At 41.7% G+C, this 21,433-nt stretch overlaps 1 protein-coding gene across 6 annotated transcripts in view; it reads right to left on the minus strand.

The window, feature by feature from the left end:
- Positions 1 to 4,956: 4,956 nt before the first annotated feature.
- The window catches only part of SUGCT (succinyl-CoA:glutarate-CoA transferase), a 483,091-nt gene continuing 466,614 nt past the window's right edge, over positions 4,957 to 21,433 (minus strand). For 5 of the 6 annotated variants that reach the window (XM_043508703.1, XM_038389972.2, XM_038389973.2 and 2 more), the window contains one exon: positions 4,957 to 7,004. In XM_043508703.1, the coding sequence (XP_043364638.1) occupies positions 6,841 to 7,004 (164 nt within the window). In that variant the 3' untranslated portion in view covers positions 4,957 to 6,840. The remainder of the gene's footprint in view (positions 7,005 to 21,433) is intronic. The other variant, XR_006279193.1, reaches the window with a different exon arrangement.

Raw genomic sequence — 21,433 nt, forward strand, 5'->3', positions numbered from 1 at the left:
CTCAAGGAGAACCAAAGTGTTTTATCAGCTAGAGGGTAGTTTAAAAAACAAAGTTTCTATAACTGAAGAAGATTTACTTTGGAAATGTACAAGAGCAGTTGAAGGTGCAAAGGAACTAGAGCAGTCAGAGAAGTAGGAGGAGAACTAGGAAAGGAAAAGACCACAAAATCCTACAAAAGGGCAGACTGTGAAGGAGAAATGGTATCACAGGCAACAAACAGGTTAAGGAGCACATTGGAGTAAAAACCCTCGGACTTGGCTAGGAAGAGGTCACTAGAAGTCTAGCTGACAAACTTTCCTTGGAATGGCAAGGGCAAAAGCCAGACTGGAGCGAATCTAGGGGGGAATTAGAGGAAAAGAAGTCAATTCAATAATTTTAAAAGGTTTGTTCAAAGAGCTGAGAAGTGAAAGGAGAAGGAAGATAAGGCAGTAGCTGGACAGACAAGAGGTGTTCAGGTCACTTTTTTTATATCGGGGGATAGAGATTTTGTGATACCGAGAAGGAGGAACAAGTGAGAATAAGAATAAGGAAGATTAGTAGCTAGAAGAGGATTGGAGTTAAGGGGACAGAGATAGAAAGTAAGGGCTGGATTTTCAAGAGTTCAGCACCCATATTTGAGAGTAGATTTTTCAAGAGCGCTTGGCTCTTATATAGGAATTAAAATAAGAGGTCAGTTTTGCAACACAGCTTGGCACATTAGCTATGAAAATCTGTATCTAGGAAGGACAACTCAGAAGGAGAGACTGAAAGATTAAAGTATGTTGGGAGGGAAGGGGTGTAGGAAGCTCAAACTGGATTTTATCAAGCTCCCCGTATTACTATTTGCTACACATGCTTGTCATAACATGTGGTATACTTCATCCAGTGCACTCAATGCCCCAATAACAACTATGTGGGTGAAACTAGACAATCACTATGGTCTCCAATGAACTCACAGAAAAATGATAAAAGACAAAAACATCACATCACCTGTGGGTGCACACTTTTCACAAAGTGATTACTTTATATCTGACCTCTCACTACTCATCACCAAAGGAAATCTGAACACTACCTTCAAAAGACAAGCCTGGGAGCTTAAATTCAGAACTTTTCTAGATATTAAAGCTCATGGACTGAAAAGGGACACTGAATTTATGGCTCAATACAACAATATATAATGCATTTAAATCCCCTCCACACCAGCCTCCTCCTCCCCCTATGACTAGTGAGATATTAATGAGCCACTTCACTTTGAATGGTCCCTTAAAATGCGTGTTAACTATTTATGCTATATAATCTGTTCCATCTTGTTTTTAGCTGTGACACTCTGAGTACATTACCCAGACTTCAAGAAGAGCTCTGTGTAAGCTCGAAAGCTTGTCTCTTTCATCAACAAAAGTGGGTCCAATACAAGATATTACCTCACCCACCTTGTTTGCTATTAAATCAGATGCTAATAAATGCCTATCACAAAGCACATGATGCAGTACAAGGCAAAATATACATATTATTTTTTCATTTCTATTGTGGTCCTAGAAGATATTTTTAAGTAGCTTTACAATGAGCATCTAAAAAATATTGATTGTAAGTCAGCTACATTAACAAACATCTGAACAATGTTTTAAAACAAAGCAAAAAGAAAACCATCTCAAAACCCTCTTAGCCCTTCAAGAAAAGAACCCAACAACTTCAAGAAAAGCCTATGTAAACAGACAGGCTTGGTAATCGTCCCTGAATGTCCTCAAACCTAGTTTCTGTTGGACAAAGGAGAAAACAAACTTCATGGGTGAGGTCCTATACCAAGAATGCCTTGCATCTACCCCTTTCCCCACCCACCCCAGCAAACTAGGCAGTGCCCCCGGTTTGTCAGTGTCTGTAGACGGTCCTTCTAAAACTATTGCATGTCACCACTGAGTTCTGTGATAAAGGCCCTCTGGAGCCCAGCCTTCCCAAACAAGTCAAATCGATAGTTACTGATGGACTGAAACATGATTCTGCTGTTATTCCTGTTGCTTCTCCTCCTGGAACTACAGCAAAGTCTTCACAGAGGTATTCATAAAGGATCCCTCTCTGCCCAAAATTCTCTCTGAACAAACAGAAAGTCATAACTGCCTCTCTTATATCTTTGAGGGGACACAGTGAGTCAGCAGAATTACTCAGCGGCATAAGTGGTCAGACAATGAGTTTTACTTCACTGGGAAATATTTTTTATTTACTTTTCAGCAAAAAAAATATCTGAAACTGAAATTTTTCAGCTGAAAACTTCAATTCAGAAATGCCAATGTTTATGCCTCGTGTGACTTGTAGTTTAGGTGTCTCATGCTCCCATTTGTTCGGATTACATGATGCAACATGTTATCTCCCTTTGATGAGCTGCAAATAGTCCTATCAATAGTCTCTCTTCTCACTGTAGATCAGATCATCACAAGAGCCTTTTAAGGATGACAATCTAGCATACAACTCCTCAAACAATTTACACTATGCTTTTGATGTGTTTTTTGTTAATTGAAGATTAACTGGCACTTTCTAATTCACTTTTATTTATAACCCTAGAGAACAAAGCAAAATAAAAATTAACAATTTGGACCCACCTCAACTGATGCCCCCCTGCCCCTTAAAAGCTTGAAACAACCCTTGCCAAGAAAGGCTCTTGTTGCAATAGGTTCATGTGATCCCAGGCACTTTCCTCACACATCTGACCCCAACACCAGTCAAAACAGACTTATAGAGTAATTGAATTGATTGGTTGTCAACTTTAAAAAGATGACTACATCACCATTTACCAGTGTATTTTTACTGACTGGTCAATAGTATGCAACCTCCATGTAGGGAGGATACTCGGGGGGGGGGGAGGGATCTATACCACCTAATAACTGCACTATTTAATATCACTCATATGAAATGTGAGCCACGGTTCCAGAATTTCTTAAGTTTGAAAATACTTTACCTGTCCTCCATCTTTTGGCATATAAATACATTTTAATGCATTGCTGTAATGTCATGGACGCTAGAGAATTCGCTGCATCTTGTCACTGAGCTAATTTTAAAATAAAATCATGACCATTTTATTTGTGAAGCTATCAGGCTCCCTTTCCACCTTTGGTTGAAGAAGCTGGAGATCTACGTTGTATTAGGAGTGGGAGAGCTGCACAATGACTTAATGAGAACTCCCTCACAGAAACACATTGCATGCTTTACCTTGCATTGCTTGGCTTACAGGAGATGAAGTGAGTTGAGCACAGAGGTAACTCTGGCTGCTATTTTAGTCTTACCAGTCTTCATTAGTCTTTTGAGCCTGATCCTACTTCCGTTAAGAGTCAAGGGCAAATTCACATGGATCTCAATGGAGCAGGAGCATCTTCTTTTTAATACCTGAGGAACAAGAAGTGGACAAAATGTTCTGCACATAAGCCAGAAGTGGAGATGCAGACTTTTCCCCTGGTTACATGGAAAATTAGGAAAACATATTATTCCTCAGTGTATTTTTGTTGATTTTATTCACCATTAGTAAAAAGAAATGTTCACATCCCAACGTAAGTAGGCGGGTACATCAAGTTTTGTGCAAGTTCAAGTTTGCTCTAGCTACTGGACTTAAAGCTGGACTTAATTCAGGGAAATCCTATGGCCTTTGTTAGGTGGGAGGTCAGACTAGATGATCACAACGGTCCCTTCCGGAATCTATGAAGTTTCCATGTGATTTTGGCTCAAATAGGATTTGAACATAGGTCAGACATTAAGTAAGGATAATTGGGTCAGATTTGGTCTTCCTGGTCACTACTCACAAAAGGCCCAGGCCTGAAGGTCATACTTAGGCAAAACTCCCATTGCAGCACTTACTTACTTCAGTGCTTAAATTAACAGTAGTCACACCTCACAGTAGTGAATAGCTGTATCTGAGCTAAGTTTGGACTCATTACTAGATAGGTCTGCCTCCTTTTCTGCAAAACTATCATGGAGAAGGTTAATCAGCTTAAAGCCAATACCATGGCAGCAGCAGGTTCCTTTCCAATGTAAGTGGAGAGAAATAAAAGCACTAGCAGCCTTGTCAGAAGGAGCTGTATACAGTCATGACTAGCTACTTACCTATGTTCAAAATTGCAGGGATCTAGTTTTATTAAACCTCAATTCCCGTGTAATGATTGATTTCTACTTTTGAAGAACAAAGGAGAGCTGTTTAATGTATCCATTGTATCCCATGTATCCGTTGATTTCTACTCAGAGGTGCATATATTTGAGGATTGCTTGGAAGAGTGCAGTGTATTTTCATAAATAATCTTTTTGTATGTTCGGGGTCTTTTAAAAGAAAATATTGCTACTCCAGTGACAGTAGGCAATATCAAGACAATTGTCTGATGGGACTTCAGACAACATAATACCCTCGGGCCAGATCCTGCAAGTGTGAGCTCAAGGGTTGTAGCAGCAGACCTCTGAGGTTTATGCGAGCTTTGTAGGCTCCTAGACTTCCAACTACTTAAAGACTTTTAGCCACATCAAGTTTTCTGGTCTTCCAACATGTAGATAGTTACTTACAGTCTATTTATTTACAGAACCTCCTGTGACTTCTCTCCCAATACGCAGTAGTAACAGGATTAGCACTGTCCTTGTTGAACTGACTACTGCAAGTGAGGGAAATCATGCCTCAGGTTATCTCCTCTGAACGTCTGGTATCTGAATGTCAAAATACCGGTGGGGAAAACACTTAAAAGGGGAGCAAAGAGAAACTGTGTTGGCACATTGGAACAAATACATTGAAGTTAATGGGCCAGATCCTAAGCTGGTGTAAATCAGCATTATACTGTTCATGTCAATGGAGCTACACCCCCAATTTGCTCTAACTGAGAATCTAGCACTTAATTCTTTCCATAGCTTGGTACATCCTTTTCCTTTAGAAAGCCTTGAACTAAACTGAGTGTGATTTTACGGTATCTTATTTATGTATTCAGTTTGTAGAAAAAGGAAAAAGAATGGGCCTCAACAAGTGGAAACAACACATTTATTTGTAAACCTGATTTGATAGTGTGAAATAGTTCGCAGCAATAAACAAAACTCAGTTTAATACCAGATTATCCATTTTATCTGAAGCTCACTTCAAATCAGTGTTTCTCTCAGTAAACTGGCTGATCCTCTTGAACTAAAGGTGGATTACATGGTAATGCCTAGCAACCCTTTCCCCAGATCCTAGTTCTATCCCTATGGTCTCCCTGTTCATTTGGCTCTCAATGCACACTTATTTCTATATTTATTTAGGAAGTCACTAGTCCAGAATCTCCTTATGCCTTTAACACATGAGCAGAGTGTTAGGTCTGGTGCCAGGAATGCAAAACAAGAAAAAAAATGATCAGGAGAAGATCTGAAAAGAAAGAACACAACAAAACAAGCAAGCAAATGAACCAAAAACACAGAACTTCAAAAATGAGCAACCGCAATATGCATTTCAACTTGGTTACATAACTTTTTTTTGTTCCCAAAAGATAATATACAGTTGTGAAGTTCAAATGTAATACAGAGGATGTTGTTTGTTAAATGGAAACAAAGTGACAGGCTAGTTATAATGCCAGGCCTGTTTCCGATACATCGGGGAAAATATGGACATTATTTGCCGACTGTCAATTTCGGTTAGTTTTATTTAGTTCTAGGAGTAAAAGGGCATTGCCTCACTCCACTGATGCACACAACAAAGCTTAGAACCTTCCCATGCAGAGTTTTCTTTAGTTGTAAATATATGCTTGGATACTGAGGCATGGCATTTCTTCTGTGGCTAAAGAACTGCCAAATCAATTTGTATAGAAGAAGTAGCTTTTATTTAATCTCTTGATTGGTATTTATTATGGGCCAGATTCTTTCACCCTTATTCATAATAGTAATACCTTACTCCTTGAGTACATCTACTGAACTGAATTTGACCAAGGCTGGTAGAATCCGGCTCTGTTTTAACCATAGACATAGGCCTGAGCCAAAAATTTGGATTCAGATCTAAATTTTCCTCCTAGTAAAATGGAATTGAGGTCATGGCCATTAAAGAGATGTGGAGCAGAACACAGAGCCATACCCAAACTTCCTCCAAACTTTGGCACATGGTGTTCAGATATGTGGTTCTGGTTTGGCTCCACATCCAATTAAAAATACTGAGAGCCTCGTTGAATAAAATCACAAAAGACCAGTACCATTCATTCATGTTTTGACTCTCATCTGGGCTTGGAAAATGCTCTTTACGTAACTGGAAAAATGCAACAGTCAAGGTTTATTTCTGCTACACACTCTGGGATCACCATAGCAATACTATGTAATGTAAAGCAAATATTTACACAACTAAACATGGGAATAGAAGTCAGTTTTACAATAGGCACTTCAACGATGGTTTAAATTAGAGATTAACAAAGAGTTCATGTGCTCAGAATTCTGTTTAAAATCAATCACAGGGGCCATCAATTTGCTCACAACTTTGATTTCATGCTAAACTGTTTTAAAAAGTAGCTTATGTGCAAATGGAGATCACAGAATGCAAGTGTTTCAAGGATCTGCTTCTTTTCACAGACTCTGTCTTTCAGGGGACAAACATTTGGGCAATTATCATGATTAAGATAAGAATTACATTCCCCAGACAAAAATATAGGAAATGATTAGCCACACAGGATTCTGTAATCGGAACATCTACCCCTCCCCCCCCACACATTTCTTTCATACAGTAAATACAGGATTGCTTTAGTTGATATGTCAGTGTTAGATTCATTCCAAACACAAGGAAGAAAATTAAGAATTAAATTATGTCTCCTCCTTTGAATTTCCTTGGGAGACTTGCAGGGATCCAAGAGAAGAACAAGCAACATGAACTCAGCATGACAGATTAGAGTTAAAACTCTTCACTTGACTTCATGCTGAACAACTGCACCAGTCCTGAGAAGTTCCTCGATGGCATTATCCTCATACCCCAGTGCACTCTTCAGTACCTCCACCGTATGCTGTCCAACAAGAGGAGGAGGCTTGGGCTTTGATGCACTGAATTCACTGTATCTGACAGCTGGTCCTGTAAAAGAATGGACATTGGGAGAAATTATCTGAATGACTGATAACATGTGCTAGCATTTAATGCTACGTTGAACTACTTTGTGTTGGTTTATGTGATGTTATCCAACAAATATTATATTTGAAAATAAGCTTACCTTTTAAAATACATTTGTGTTTATCGAACAAATTCCACATTAAAAGAACACACCCATAATCCAGTTGTATGTCATTCACATGAATGCAACATTAATTCACTCAGGGTTCAGTCCAGTTCTCCATGACTAAACTGAAAGGGAGTTTTTCCATTGATTTTAATGGGAGTTGGGAGAGGCTCCAAAATACTTGCACCTGAAGTGTCACCATTTGAAGGTAACTGGATGACTTTGGAAGTTGGCAATGGTATACCAGGGCCTTTCACTTTTACTCTCTGTTCAGTCATTACTCTGATGATTGGTTGGTGCCCACTGGGTAGTCAAATGGTGCTCTCAATATAGTTCCTCATGGACAAATGCCCAAATAACAACTGGCACACTTATTGGCAGTCTCAGCACAGAGGCCAACACTGAATGGGCATGAAGAACAAATGACACTCTCCCTCTGCGGCCTGAATTGAGGTTTATTTGAAGGGAAATGTACAATGGCACTTCTAGCACTGTATCTGCTCTTTGGAGAAATGAAGGATGCTAAATTTCCAGACCGGCCAATCCAAAACTTTTCTTCATTACAAAATTCAACAATGTTTTTTTTGGATGATTTCCCAAAGGACATCCTCTGTTCACAATCGTATCCTGTATTATATCACTGTAACAGCTGACAAGCTGCATTGTGCACAGTTACTTCTCTGTTATTCTGCATGTAACACTAATGCCTCCATTTAGATATGTAAAGAAAATCACATAGCAATTTATCACCCCAAACTTGGTCCTTTTGACTTAGTTCTGAAAGGAACATCTGAATGAGAAAGAGGAAAGACATAGTGAAACTTATTTATGAAAACTATTCCAAAACAATAATTAGACACTATTTTTCTGATAAAAAGAAAAGGAGTACTTGTGGCACCTTAGAGACTAACAAATTTATTAGAGCATAAGCTTTCGTGAGCTACAGCTCACTTCATCGGATGCATTTGGTGGAAAAAACAGAGGAGAGATTTATATACACACACAGAGAACATGAAACAATGGGTTTATCATACACACTGTAAGGAGAGTGATCACTTAAGATATGCCATCACCAACAGCAGGGGGGGGAAGGAGGAAAACCTTTCATGGTGACAAGCAGGTAGGCTAATTCCAGCAGTTAACAAGAATATCAGAGGAACAGTGGGGGGTGGGGTGGGAGGGAGAAATACCATGGGGAAATAGTTTTACTTTGTGTAATGACTCATCCATTCCCAGTCTCTATTCAAGCCTAAGTTAATTGTATCCAGTTTGCAAATTAATTCCAATTCAGCAGTCTCTCGTTGGAGTCTGTTTTTGAAGCTTTTTTGTTGAAGTATAGCCACTCTTAGGTCTGTGATCGAGTGACCAGAGAGATTGAAGTGTTCTCCAACTGGTTTTTGAATGTTATAATTCTTGACGTCTGATTTGTGTCCATTCATTCTTTTACGTAGAGACTGTCCAGTTTGGCCAATGTACATGGCAATGTACATGTACATGATGGCATATATCACATTGGTAGATGCGCAGGTGAACGAGCCTCTGATAGTGTGGCTGATGTGATTAGGCCCTATGATGGTATCCCCTGAATAGATACGTGGACAGAGTTGGCAACGGGCTTTGTTGCAAGGATAGGTTATTGGGTTAGTGGTTCTGTTGTGTGGTGTGTGGTTGCTGGTGAGTATTTGCTTCAGATTGGGGGGCTGTCTGTAAGCAAGGACTGGTCTGTCTCCCAAGATCTGAGAGAGCGATGGCTCATCCTTCAGGATAGGTTGTAGATCCTTGATGATGCGTTGGAGAGGTTTTAGTTGGGGGCTGAAGGTGATGGCTAGTGGCGTTCTGTTGTTTTCTTTGTTGGGCCTGTCCTGTAGTAGGTGACTTCTGGGTACTCTTCTGGCTCTGTCAATCTGTTTCTTCACTTCAGCAGGTGGGTATTGTAGTTGTAGGAATGCATGATAGAGATCTTGTAGGTGTTTGTCTCTGTCTGAGGGGTTGGAGCAAATGCGGTTATATCATAGCGCTTGGCTGTAGACAATGGATCGAGTGGTATGATCTGGATGAAAGCTAGAGGCATGTAGGTAGGAATAGCGGTCAGTAGGTTTCCGATATAGGGTGGTGTTTATGTGACCATCGCTTATTAGCACCGTAGTGTCCAGGAAGTGGATCTCTTGTGTGGACTGGTCCAGGCTGAGGTTGATGGTGGGATGGAAATTGTTGAAATCATGGTGGAATTCCTCAAGAGCTTCTTTTCCATGGGTCCAGATGATGAAGATATCATCAATGTAGCGCAAGTAGAGTAGGGGTATTAGGGGACGAGAGCTGAGGAAGCGTTGTTCTAAGTCAGCCATAAAAATGTTAGCATACTGTGGGGCCATGCGGGTACCCATCGCAGTGCCGCTGATTTGAAGGTATACATTGTCACCAAATATGAAATAGTTATGGGTCAGGACAAAGTCACAAAGTTCTGCCACCAGGTTAGCCGTGACAGTATCGGGGATACTGTTCCGGACGGCTTGTAGTCCATCTTTGTGTGGAATGTTGGTGTAGAGGGCTTCTACATCCATAGTGGCTAGGATGGTGTTTTTAGGAAGATCACCAATGGACTGTAGTTTCCTCAGGAAATCGGTGGTGTCTCGAAGATAGCTGGGAGTGCTGGTAACGAAGGGCCTGAGGAGGGAGTCTACATAGCCAGACAATCCTGCTGTCAGGGTGCCAATGCCTGAGATGATGGGGCGTCCAGGATTTCCAGGTTTATGGATCTTGGGTAGTAGATAGAATACCCCAGGTCGGGGCTCCAGGGGTGTGTCTGTGTGGATTTGTTCTTGTGCTTTTTCAGGGAGTTTCTTGAGCAAATGCTGTAGTTTCTTTTGGTAACTCTCAGTGGGATCAGAGGGTAATGGCTTGTAGAAAGTGGTGTTGGAGAGCTGCCTAGTAGCCTCTTGTTCATACTCCGACCTATTCATGATGACGACAGCACCTCCTTTGTCAGCCTTTTTGATTATGATGTCAGAGTTGTTTCTGAGGCTGTGGATGGCACTGTGTTCTGCATGGCTGAGGTTATGGGGTAAGCGATGCTGCTTTTCCACAATTTCAGCTCGTGCACGTCGGCGGAAGCAGTCTATGTAGAAATCCAGGCTGCTGTTTCGACCTTCAGGAGGAGTCCACCCAGAATCCTTCTTTTTGTAGTGTTGGCAGGAAGGTCTCTGTGGGTTAATATGTTGGTCAGAGGTGTGTTGGAAATATTCCTTGAGTCTGAGACGTCGAAAATAGGATTCTAGGTCAGCACAGAACTGTATCATGTTCGTGGGGGTGGAGGGGCAAAAGGAGAGGCCCCGAGATAGGACAGATTCTTCCGCTGGGCTAAGAGTATAGTTGGATAGATTAACAATATTGCTGGGTGGGTTACGGGAACCATTGTTGTGGCCCCTTGTGGCATATAGTAGTTTAGATAGCTTAGTGTCCTTTTTCTTTTGTAGAGAATCAAAGTGTGTTTTGTAAATGGCTTGTCTAGTTTTTGTAAAGTCCAGCTACGAGGAAGTTTGTGTGGAAGGTTGGTTCTTTATGAGAGTATCCAGTTTTGAGAGCTCATTCTTAATCTTTCCCTGTTTGCTGTAGAGGATGTTGATCAGGTGGTTCCGCAGTTTCCTTGAGAGTGTGTGGCACAAGCTGTCAGCATAGTCTGTGTGGTATGTAGATTGTAATGGATTTTTTACCTTCAGTCCTTTCGGTATGATGTCCATCTGTTTGCATTTGGAGAGGAAGATGATGTCTGTCTGTATCTGTGCGAGTTTTTTCATGAAGTTGACAGATTTCCACTCTATACGGCTAAATTCAGTGCCTTGCATAATCACAGGTTTCAGAGTAGCAGCCGTGTTAGTCTGTATTCGCAAAAAGAAAAGGAGTACTTGTGGCACCTTAGAGACTAACAAATGTATTAGAGCATAAGCTTTCGTGAGCTACAGCTCACCTCTGTTTTTTCCACCAAATGCATCCGATGAAGTGAGCTGTAGCTCACGAAAGCTTATGCTCTAATAAATTTGTTAGTCTCTAAGGTGCCACAAGTACTCCTTTTCTTTTTGCGAATACAGACTAACACGGCTGCTACTCTGAAACCTATTTTTCTGATGACTTTCCCTTCCCTTTTTTTGAACAGAAAGAACTCATTCTTAGGTGCACTTAGTGTGAAATCTTAAGGAAGTGTGAGGGGTAAGATATTGGCATGAGGACACCTTTCTGCCAACTCTTAGGGCTGGCTGGGGTCTGAACAAGCCCCAGTATAAGGTTTAGCAGTTACAGGGCTGCTCTAACTTGTGCTAAATGAACAGTTCCCTAGCACTCCTCCACTCATCCGAGCTTGCCAGAATATGGCATGCTTCAGTCCTGCTATCTTTCACTCCCAACATGCCCCATCCCCGCCTCTGCACTATTCCAACATGCCCCTAAATGGAGGAGGATGGAGTCAGGGCCATAAAGTCAACACACTGTAATAAACGCAGCTCTCACGCTTCTTTTTAATAAGCTCAACAGATTGAGCCCTTTAAGTATCTCATTGTAAGGCATTTTCTCCAGCCTCTCAAATAATTTTGGTGGCTCTTTTCTGCACCCTTCCAAAATGTCAAAATACTTTTTAAAATGTGGACAGCAGAACTGTATGCAGAATTCTAGTATTGGTCTCACCAATACTGTATACAGAGGTAAAAATCAATTCCCTACTCTTACTCATTACTCCCCTATTTATACACCCAAGGATAACATTAACCCTTTTTGCCACAGCATCACACTGGGCGCTAATGTTGAGGTGTTTATCCACTATAATCCCCAAATCCTTTTCAGAGTCACTGCTTTCCAGGATACAGTCACCCATCCATTGTGGGTAACCTGTGTTCCTTCTTCTTGGATGTATGATATTGCATTTGGTTGTAATAAAAGGCATTTTGTTTGAATGGACCCAACTTAGCATACTTTATGACTGGTCTGTGTTCATCATTATTTAACACTCCCCAATCATTTTGTCATCGACAAATGTCTTCAGCGATTATTTTATATTTACTTCCAGATCATTGATAAAAACATTGAATTGCATCACGTATAGTCCTGATTCCTGTGGAACCCCACTAGAAACATCTGCATTCAGTGATGATTCCCCATTGGCAATTAATTTTTGAGATCTCTTGGTTAGCCAGTTCTTAATCCATTTAATGTGTATTTTATTGATACTGCATAGTGCTAATTTTTAATCAGACACCTTACATTATATTACTTCTATGCCATTACCTTTATAAACCAAACTTGTAATCTCATTGAAGAATGACATCAGGTATGCTTGACAAGACCTAATTTCCATAAAACTATGTTGACCGGCATTAATTATATGCCTTTAACTCTATATCAATTGAATCCTGCATCAGCTTTTCCATTATTCTACCCAGGATTGATGTCAGACTAACTGGCCTGCCTTTTCTGCCTCCTTATTTTACCAACTTCATCTAGTAATCAGCTGATACAGTTGTTAAGATTTTTTTGTTGTTCCTAATATACTTTAGAAAACTCCTCCTTCTTGTCCTAAACCTGTTAGCCATGAATTTTTCCTGGTGTCTTTAGCTTCCCTTATCATTTTTTTACATTTCATTACTTTTAGTATATATTGATTGTTTTCTGGTTCCTCTTTTCTCCATTTGTTACGGTGGCTAATTGCTGCCTTCATTTCTCCACTGAATCAGGATGGACTTTTATCCTCTTTCTTGATTGTGTAATTTTGGCTTTTGGGCCATCTAATACAGTTGTCTTAAAGAACTCCCAATTTTAATTCTCATTTTTCTTTCTATATTTTTCTTCGAAGTCCATTTTGTTCACAAGTTTCCTCATCTTTGGGAGAGTAGCCCTTTGGGAAGCACCAAGCATATATATTACTGGATGGGACTATCATCTATTTGCCTATATTAAATGTAAAATTACAGTCCAGTGATTAATTAATTTTTAACCATCATAATGAAGTTCAAATAGTATTGCCTCATGCTAGGAAAAATACCTTTTATATTAGAAAATGATCATCATAATTTTTAGAAAATCTTATGCTGGCTCAAACTCTAACCTGGCCTCATGGCATGTCGAAAGAGCATTCACAAGCAATCATGCTGATTTAAATGTCCAAATGTGGGATAGGAATGCCCATTTTGGTTACACATTGCAAAACTAGGCTCTTAATTATGATAAACTGCAATAGGTGAAAGATATTTTATGGAAGAGAAGAGTGATTATATGTGTGGGCATGAAAGATAACCAGAAAGAACCCAAAGTGATATTAATCTAATGTGCTTGATCAGAGAGAAGAGTATAATGCATACCAATGTCTGCTTTTAATTTCTTACAGGTTCCAGATGTTAGACAAATGATCGATCCTAAAAAAAGTCTTTGAGTTTCAGTAACTACATAATTGTTTGCATGCAAGTATACCCTTCTCCAAATCCATCCCTAAGGCCTTTCTAGCCCCACATAAATCATGCATTTTTCCCTTCCATTTTATCAGCTCTCATCCATAAACACAGCAAATACAAAATGTTCTGATATGTATAGCAAGAATAACTACTTAAGATTCTAAGTATAGTTCTCCTCTGAAAAGTGATTGTAAAAATGACGTTGGGGTTCTGTATTTATTGTCTCTCCATGACTTCCAGCAGGACATTTTGTACATTGTGTTTTTGGATCTGGCTGTTTGAAAATAGCCAGAGCCTCGCGAACCAGCTGAGCGGCAGCGAACCAGCGGAGCAGCGGGGACAGCAGAGCAGCTCACAGCAGGAGTTTGCCTGGGACTGGTAAGTATCCGAGTGTGTGTGTTTGCTTGCTGAGGAAGTATCCGAGCGTGTGTTTGCTGGGAGGGCAGGGAGAGAGCCTGAGTGAGTGTCTGATTGGCTGCTAGCCTGCAGGGGGCGGGCATTAGGGTGTCTGTGTGTTTGCGTCAGGGAAGCCTGGCTGTTTGAAAATAGCCAGAGCCTCGCGAACCAGCTGAGCGGCAGCGGAGCAGCGGGGACAGCAGAGCAGCTCACAGCAGGAGTTTGCCTGGGAGTTCGCCTGGAGTGAGCCCAGTGAGGCTTACATCTTGCCAACGTCTCTGAGGAAGCTCATAGTAGGTAGGTGATATGGAAGGGGGGGGTTCAGCTATTGTGACCTGCACTGGATGTGCCATGTTTGTCTTTCTTCCACAGGACAGAAGCGACTTTGTCTGTACAAAGTGCAAGCTGGTCTCCATATTGGAAGAGAAGATTGAAGGTCTGGAGCAACAGGTAACGACCCTGCGTTGTATACGAGAGACTGAGGATTTTCTGGACCAAACTCAGGATAGCCTTCTAGGGGCACAAAGCTCTAAAGATATAGAGCAGGTTGCACAGAGGAGCCAAGAGGCCAGTGAAGAAGCTTGGCAACATGTGACCTCCAGAAGAGGTAAGCGGAATGTCCGGGTTCCAGTAACACAGACACAGGTAACTAACCGCTTTCATGTTCTCTCCACAGGTACCATTGCGGAGAGTGGACCAGATGATATGTCTGGGGGGAGAAAGCAGAAGGAGACCCCGCTGGTTGGGAGGCATGAGATGCGATGTCCTGAGGTTGGGGGTTCCACGACCACCACTCCCAAGAGGAGAAGGCGGGTGGTGGTGGTCGGGGACTCTCTCCTCCGGGGGACTGAGTCATCTATCTGCCGCCCTGACCGGGAAAACCGAGAAGTCTGCTGCTTGCCAGGGGCTAAGATTCGTGATGTGACGGAGAGACTGCCGAGACTCATCAAGCCCTCGGATCGCTACCCCTTCCTGCTTCTCCACGTGGGCACCAATGATACTGCCAAGAATGACCTTGAGCGGATCACTGCGGACTACGTGGCTCTGGGAAGAAGGATAAAGGAGTTGGAGGCGCAAGTGGTGTTCTCGTCCATCCTCCCCGTGGAAGGAAAAGGCCTGGGTAGGGACCGTCGAATCGTGGAGGTCAACGAATGGCTACGCAGGTGGTGTCGGAGAGAAGGCTTTGGATTCTTTGACCATGGGATGGTGTTCCATGAAGGAGGAGTGCTGGGCAGAGACGGGCTCCATCTTACGAAGAGAGGGAAGAACATCTTTGCCAGCAGGCTGGCTAACCTAGTGAGGAGGGCTTTAAACTAGGTTCACCGGGGGAAGGAGACCAAAGCCCTGAGGTAAGTGGGAAAGCGGGATACCGGGAGGAAGCACAGGCAGGAAGGTCTGTGAGGGGAGGGCTCCTGCCTCATACTGGGAATGAGGGGCGATCAACAGGTTATCTCAAGTGCTTATATACAAATGCACAAAGCCTTGGAAACAAGCAGGGAGAACTGGAGGTCCTGGTGATGTCAAGGAATTATGACGTGATTGGAATAACAGAGACTTGGTGGGATAACTCGCATGACTGGAGTACAGTCATGGATGGTTATAAACTGTTCAGGAAGGACAGGCAGGGCAGAAAAGGTGGGGGAGTAGCACTGTATGTAAGGGAGCAGTATGACTGCTCAGAGCTCCGGTACGAAACTGTGGAAAAACCTGAGTGTCTCTGGATTAAGTTTAGAAGTGTGTGCAACAAGAGTGATGTCATGGTGGGAGTCTGCTATAGACCACCGGACCAGGGGGATGAGGTGGATGAGGCTTTCTTCCGGCAACTCACGGAAGCTACTAGATCGCATGCCCTGATTCTCATGGGTGACTTTAATTTTCCTGATATCTGCTGGGAGAGCAATACAGCGGTGCATAGACAATCCAGGAAGTTTTTGGAAAGCGTAGGGGACAATTTCCTGGTGCAAGTGCTAGGGGAGCCAACTAGGGGGAGCGCTTTTCTTGACCTGCTGCTCACAAACCGGGTAGAATTAGTGGGGGAAGCAAAAGTGGATGGGAATCTGGGAGGCAGTGACCATGAGTTGGTTGAGTTCAGGATCCTGACGCAGGGAAGAAAGGTAAGCAGCAGGATACGGACCCTGGACTTCAGGAAAGCAGACTTTGACTCCCTCAGGGAACAGATGGCCAGGATCCCCTGGGGGACTAACATGAAAGGGAAGGGAGTCCAGGAGAGCTGGCTGTATTTCAAGGAATCCCTGTTGAGGTTACAGGGACAAACCATCCCGATGAGTCGAAAGAATAGTAAATATGGCAGGCGACCAGCTTGGCTTAATGGTGAAATCCTAGCGGATCTTAAACATAAAAAAGAAGCTTACAAGAAGTGGAAGGTTGGACATATGACCAGGGAAGAGTATAAAAATATTGCTCGGGCATGTAGGAAAGATATCAGGAGGGCCAAATCGCACCTGGAGCTGCAGCTAGCAAGAGATGTCAAGAGTAACAAGAAGGGTTTCTTCAGGTATGTTGGCAACAAGAAGAAAGCCAAGGAAAGTGTGGGCCCCTTACTGAATGAGGGAGGCAAGCTAGTGACAGAGGATGTGGAAAAAGCTAATGTACTCAATGCTTTTTTTGCCTCTGTTTTCACTAACAAGGTCAGCTCCCAGACTGCTGTGCTGGGCAACACAAAATGGGGAAGAGACGGCCAGCCCTCTGTAGAGATAGAGGTGGTTAGGGACTATTTAGAAAAGCTGGACGTGCACAAGTCCATGGGGCCGGACGAATTGCATCCGAGAGTGCTGAAGGAATTGGCGGCTGTGATTGCAGAGCCCTTGGCCATTATCTTTGAAAACTCGTGGCGAACGGGGGAAGTCCCGGATGACTGGAAAAAGGCTAATGTAGTGCCTATCTTTAAAAAAGGGAAGAAGGAGGATCCTGGGAACTACAGGCCGGTCAGCCTCACCTCAGTCCCTGGAAAAATCATGGAGCAGGTCCTCAAAGAATCAATCCTGAAGCACTTAGAGGAGAGGAAAGTGATCAGGAACAGTCAGCATGGATTCACCAAGGGAAGGTCATGCCTGACTAATCTAATCGCCTTTTATGATGAGATTACTGGTTCTGTGGATGAAGGGAAAGCAGTGGATGTATTGTTTCTTGACTTTAGCAAAGCTTTTGACACGGTCTCCCACAGCATTCTTGTCAGCAAGTTAAGGAAGTATGGGCTGGATGAATGCACTATAAGGTGGGTAGAAAGCTGGCTAGATTGTCGGGCTCAACGGGTAGTGATGAATGGCTCCATGTCTAGTTGGCAGCCGGTGTCAAGTGGAGTGCCCCAGGGGTCGGTCCTGGGGCCCGTTTTGTTCAATATCTTCATAAATGATCTGGAGGATGGTGTGGATTGCACTCTCAGCAAATTTGCGGATGATACTAAACTGGGAGGAGTGGTAGATACGCTGGAGGGGAGGGATAGGATACAGAAGGACCTAGACAAATTGGAGGATTGGGCCAAAAGAAATCTAATGAGGTTCAATAAGGATAAGTGCAGGGTCCTGCACTTAGGATGGAAGAATCCAATGCACCGCTACAGACTAGGGACCGAATGGCTCGGCAGCAGTTCTGCGGAAAAGGACCTAGGGGTGACAGTGGACGAGAAGCTGGATATGAGTCAGCAGTGTGCCCTTGTTGCCAAGAAGGCCAATGGCATTTTGGGATGTATAAGTAGGGGCATAGCGAGCAGATCGAGGGACGTGATCGTTCCCCTCTATTCGACACTGGTGAGGCCTCATCTGGAGTACTGTGTCCAGTTTTGGGCCCCACACTACAGGAAGGATGTGGATAAATTGGAAAGAGTACAACGAAGGGCAACGAAAATGATTAGGGGTCTAGAGCACATGACTTATGAGGAGAGGCTGAGGGAGCTGGGATTGTTTAGTCTGCAGAAGAGAAGAATGAGGGGGGATTTGATAGCTGCTTTCAACTACCTGAAAGGGGGTTTCAAAGAGGATGGCTCTAGACTGTTCTCAATGGTAGCAGATGACAGAACGAGGAGTAATAGTCTCAAGTTGCAATGGGGGAGGTTTAGATTGGATATTAGGAAAAACTGTTTCACTAAGAGGGTGGTGAAACACTGGAATGCGTTACCTAGGGAGGTGGTAGAATCTCCTTCCTTAGAGGTTTTTAAGGTCAGGCTTGACAAAGCCCTGGCTGGGATGATTTAACTGGGACTTGGTCCTGCTTTGAGCAGGGGGTTGGACTAGATGACCTTCTGGGGTCCCTTCCAACCCTGATATTCTATGATTCTATGATTCTATGATTCAGAGCTGACTAAAAAAAGGGAGAAAAAAATGTAACATTTATTCACTGACTTTCAGGGCAAATGTATTCAGTTGACAAGTAGCTAGACTTTTATCCTATCTTCCAGCCTTGCAAATTCAACTTGGAGCTGAAAGTCAACCAGAGTTCTTTCCTTCCTGTGCATCGTCACTTGTAATAAAGGTTCTACAAACAAATCTTTGCTGTCAATGACACCTGTTCAAAACCCAAAGCCAGCAAAGGGTGTGCAGAGATGTTGCTGAGTGGCCCTAAAATAAGAACATAATAAACTGTCTGACTGAATTTACTGAAGAAGAAATACCATCCGGCTCTTTTCTGTAGGGATAACAGAAGTGGCAAGCAGCACTAGTCAGGAATTTTCCAAAGAAACCGTTTTTAAACAGAACATGCCAATTCATCAAAACTGAAATGTTTCATGGAAATGTTTCAATTTTGACAAATGTTCACCGAAAGACAGGAAAAGATTCCAACAGAACTGGATTCTGTTCAGATTCTGTCAGAAACCTGCCTAGTTTCCTACAGCTTGCCTGGTGGGCTGTTGGAGAACCTGGAGATTCCAGGGTCCGCATCTCTGGAGAATATCCGCTAGGTGGACTGCCTTGAGGCTGGGGACCCCAGGACTTATAGGCTCCCAGTTGCAGAGCCGGAAGCCTGGATGGCTTGGCTCTAGCAGGGGTCTGCAGGACATACTAAAGATCCTGAAAGCACTGAGAATCCAAGCCAGAGAGAGGAGTCAGGGCAACCTGGGGTCTTCATGGAAGTGGGGGCAACTGATTGCCTCATTTCAAAAGAAAATCAAACCAAAACTGTTTGATTTTTCTTAAACAAAACTATTTTGATATTAGAAATTTCAAAATGGCTAGTTTGATTCTGAAACAAAATCAAACCTTCCTTTAAATGTCAGAATTTCTCACAAATAGTAAATTCCAAATTTTGACCAGCAAAAATTATAAGTAGCAAAAAATTATTTCTCTCACTTATGCCAACAGTTCTGAATAAACACTTGGAGAAACATAGGAAGATACTAGTTTTACATTGTACTTTTACATAGCAGAAATGCCCTATGACTGCAAAATTTCTTCATGCACAAAAATCTGAAAAGACTCATAGGACTTATGTAATTAACTGTCTTCTGTTTTCACTTCTGTTTTTTGTCTGTGTAAATACTGATGATATTTTAAAACTGTGGTAGTCTACATTGACATCAGTGGGCTTTATATAAGAACCATAAAGAAAGAAAAGAAAATGGATACTGACTAGGGCTGTCAATTAATCACAGTTAACTCATGCAATTAACTAAAAAAATTAATCACGATTAATTGCACTTATAACAATAGAACACCAATTGAAATTTATTAAATATTTTTGGATGTTTTTCTACATTTTCAATATTGATTTCAATTACAACACAGAATACAAAGTGCACAGTACTCATGTTATATAATTATTTTTATTACAAATATACGTACTATAAAAATGATACACAAAAGAAATAGTATTTTTCAGTTCACCTCATACAAGTACTTAAGTGCAATCGCTTATTGTGAAAATGTAACTTACAAATGCAGATTTTTTTTTTGGTTACATAACTGCACTCAAAAACAAAACAGTGTAAAACTTTAAAGCCTACAAACCCACCCAGTCCTACTTCTTGTTCAGCCAATCGCTAAGACAAACAAGTTTGTTTACATTGACGGGAGATACTGCTGCCTGCTTCTTATTCACAATGTCACCTGAAAGTGAGAACAGACATTTGCATGGCACGTTTGTATCTGGCCTTGCAAGGTTTTGTAGCTGGTGTTTACCTGCCACATATGCTAAACATTCATATGCCCCTTCATGCTTTGGCCACCATTCCAGAGGACACGCTTCCATGCTGAAGATGCTTGTTAAAAAAAATAATGCATCAATTACATTTGTGACTGTACTCCTTAGGGGAGAACTGTATGTCTCCTGCTCTGTTTTACCCACATTCTGCATATATTTCATGTTATGGCAGTCTCGGATGATGACCCAGCACATGTTCATTTTAAGAACAGTTTCATAGCAGATTTGACAAAACGCAAAGAAGGTACCTATGTGAGATTTCTAAAAATAGCCTCAGCACTCGACCCGAGGTTTAAGAATCTGAAGTGCCATCTAAAATGTGAGAGGCTTTTAGAAGTCTTAATAGAATAACACTCTGATGCGGAAACTACAGAACCAAAACCACAAAAAAAGAAAATCAAACTTCTGCTGGTGGCATCTGACTCAGATGATGAAAATGAACATACATCAGTCTGCACTGCTTTGGATTGTTATCATTCAGAACCTATCATCAGCATGGAAGCATGTCTCTGGAATGGTAGTTGAAGCATGAAGGGACATATGAATCTTTAGTGTATCTGGCACATAAAATATCTTGCAACGCCAGCTACAACCGTGCCATATGAATGCCTGTTCTCACTTTCAAGTGACATTGTAAACAAGAAGTGGGCAGAATTATCTCCTGCAAATTGTAACCAACCTTTTTGTTTGAGTGATTGGTTGACCAAGAAGTAGGACTGACTGGACTTGTAGGCTCTAAAGTCTTACATTGTTTTGTTTTTGAACGCCTTTTTTGGTACAGAATTCTACATTTGTAAGTTTAATTTTCATGATAAAGAGATTGCACTACAGTACTTGTACGAGGTGAATTGAAAAATATTGTTTTTGTTTTTTACAGTGCAAATATTTGTAACCAAAAATAAATATAAAGTGAGCACCATACACTTTGTATTCAGTGTTGTAACTGAAATTAATATATTTGAAAATGTAGTAAACATCAACAAATATTTAAACTAAATAGTATTCTATTGTTTAACATGATTAATCACGCAATTAATTTTTTTAATCACTTGACAGCCCTAGTACTGACATTAAATAATATTTTTTGTTGTTATTATTTCCATAGTGCTGAGGGGCCATAGTACATGCTAGGCACTGCAGAAACAGAGACCAGAAAGACAGTAATCAGTTTGATGACAAAGGAATTTAAAGGTATTCCTTAATCCCAGACACAGTCTAGTCATCATGAACAAGATTTTTACAAAAACAATATTCTTTGGTGCAAAGAACCACTACATTTCTGAGCTATTATTAAAAGTGGCTGCATG

The sequence above is a fragment of the Dermochelys coriacea genome, chromosome 2, assembly GCF_009764565.3.
Source record: "Dermochelys coriacea isolate rDerCor1 chromosome 2, rDerCor1.pri.v4, whole genome shotgun sequence".
In the NCBI taxonomy this organism is placed as follows: domain Eukaryota; kingdom Metazoa; phylum Chordata; order Testudines; family Dermochelyidae; genus Dermochelys; species Dermochelys coriacea.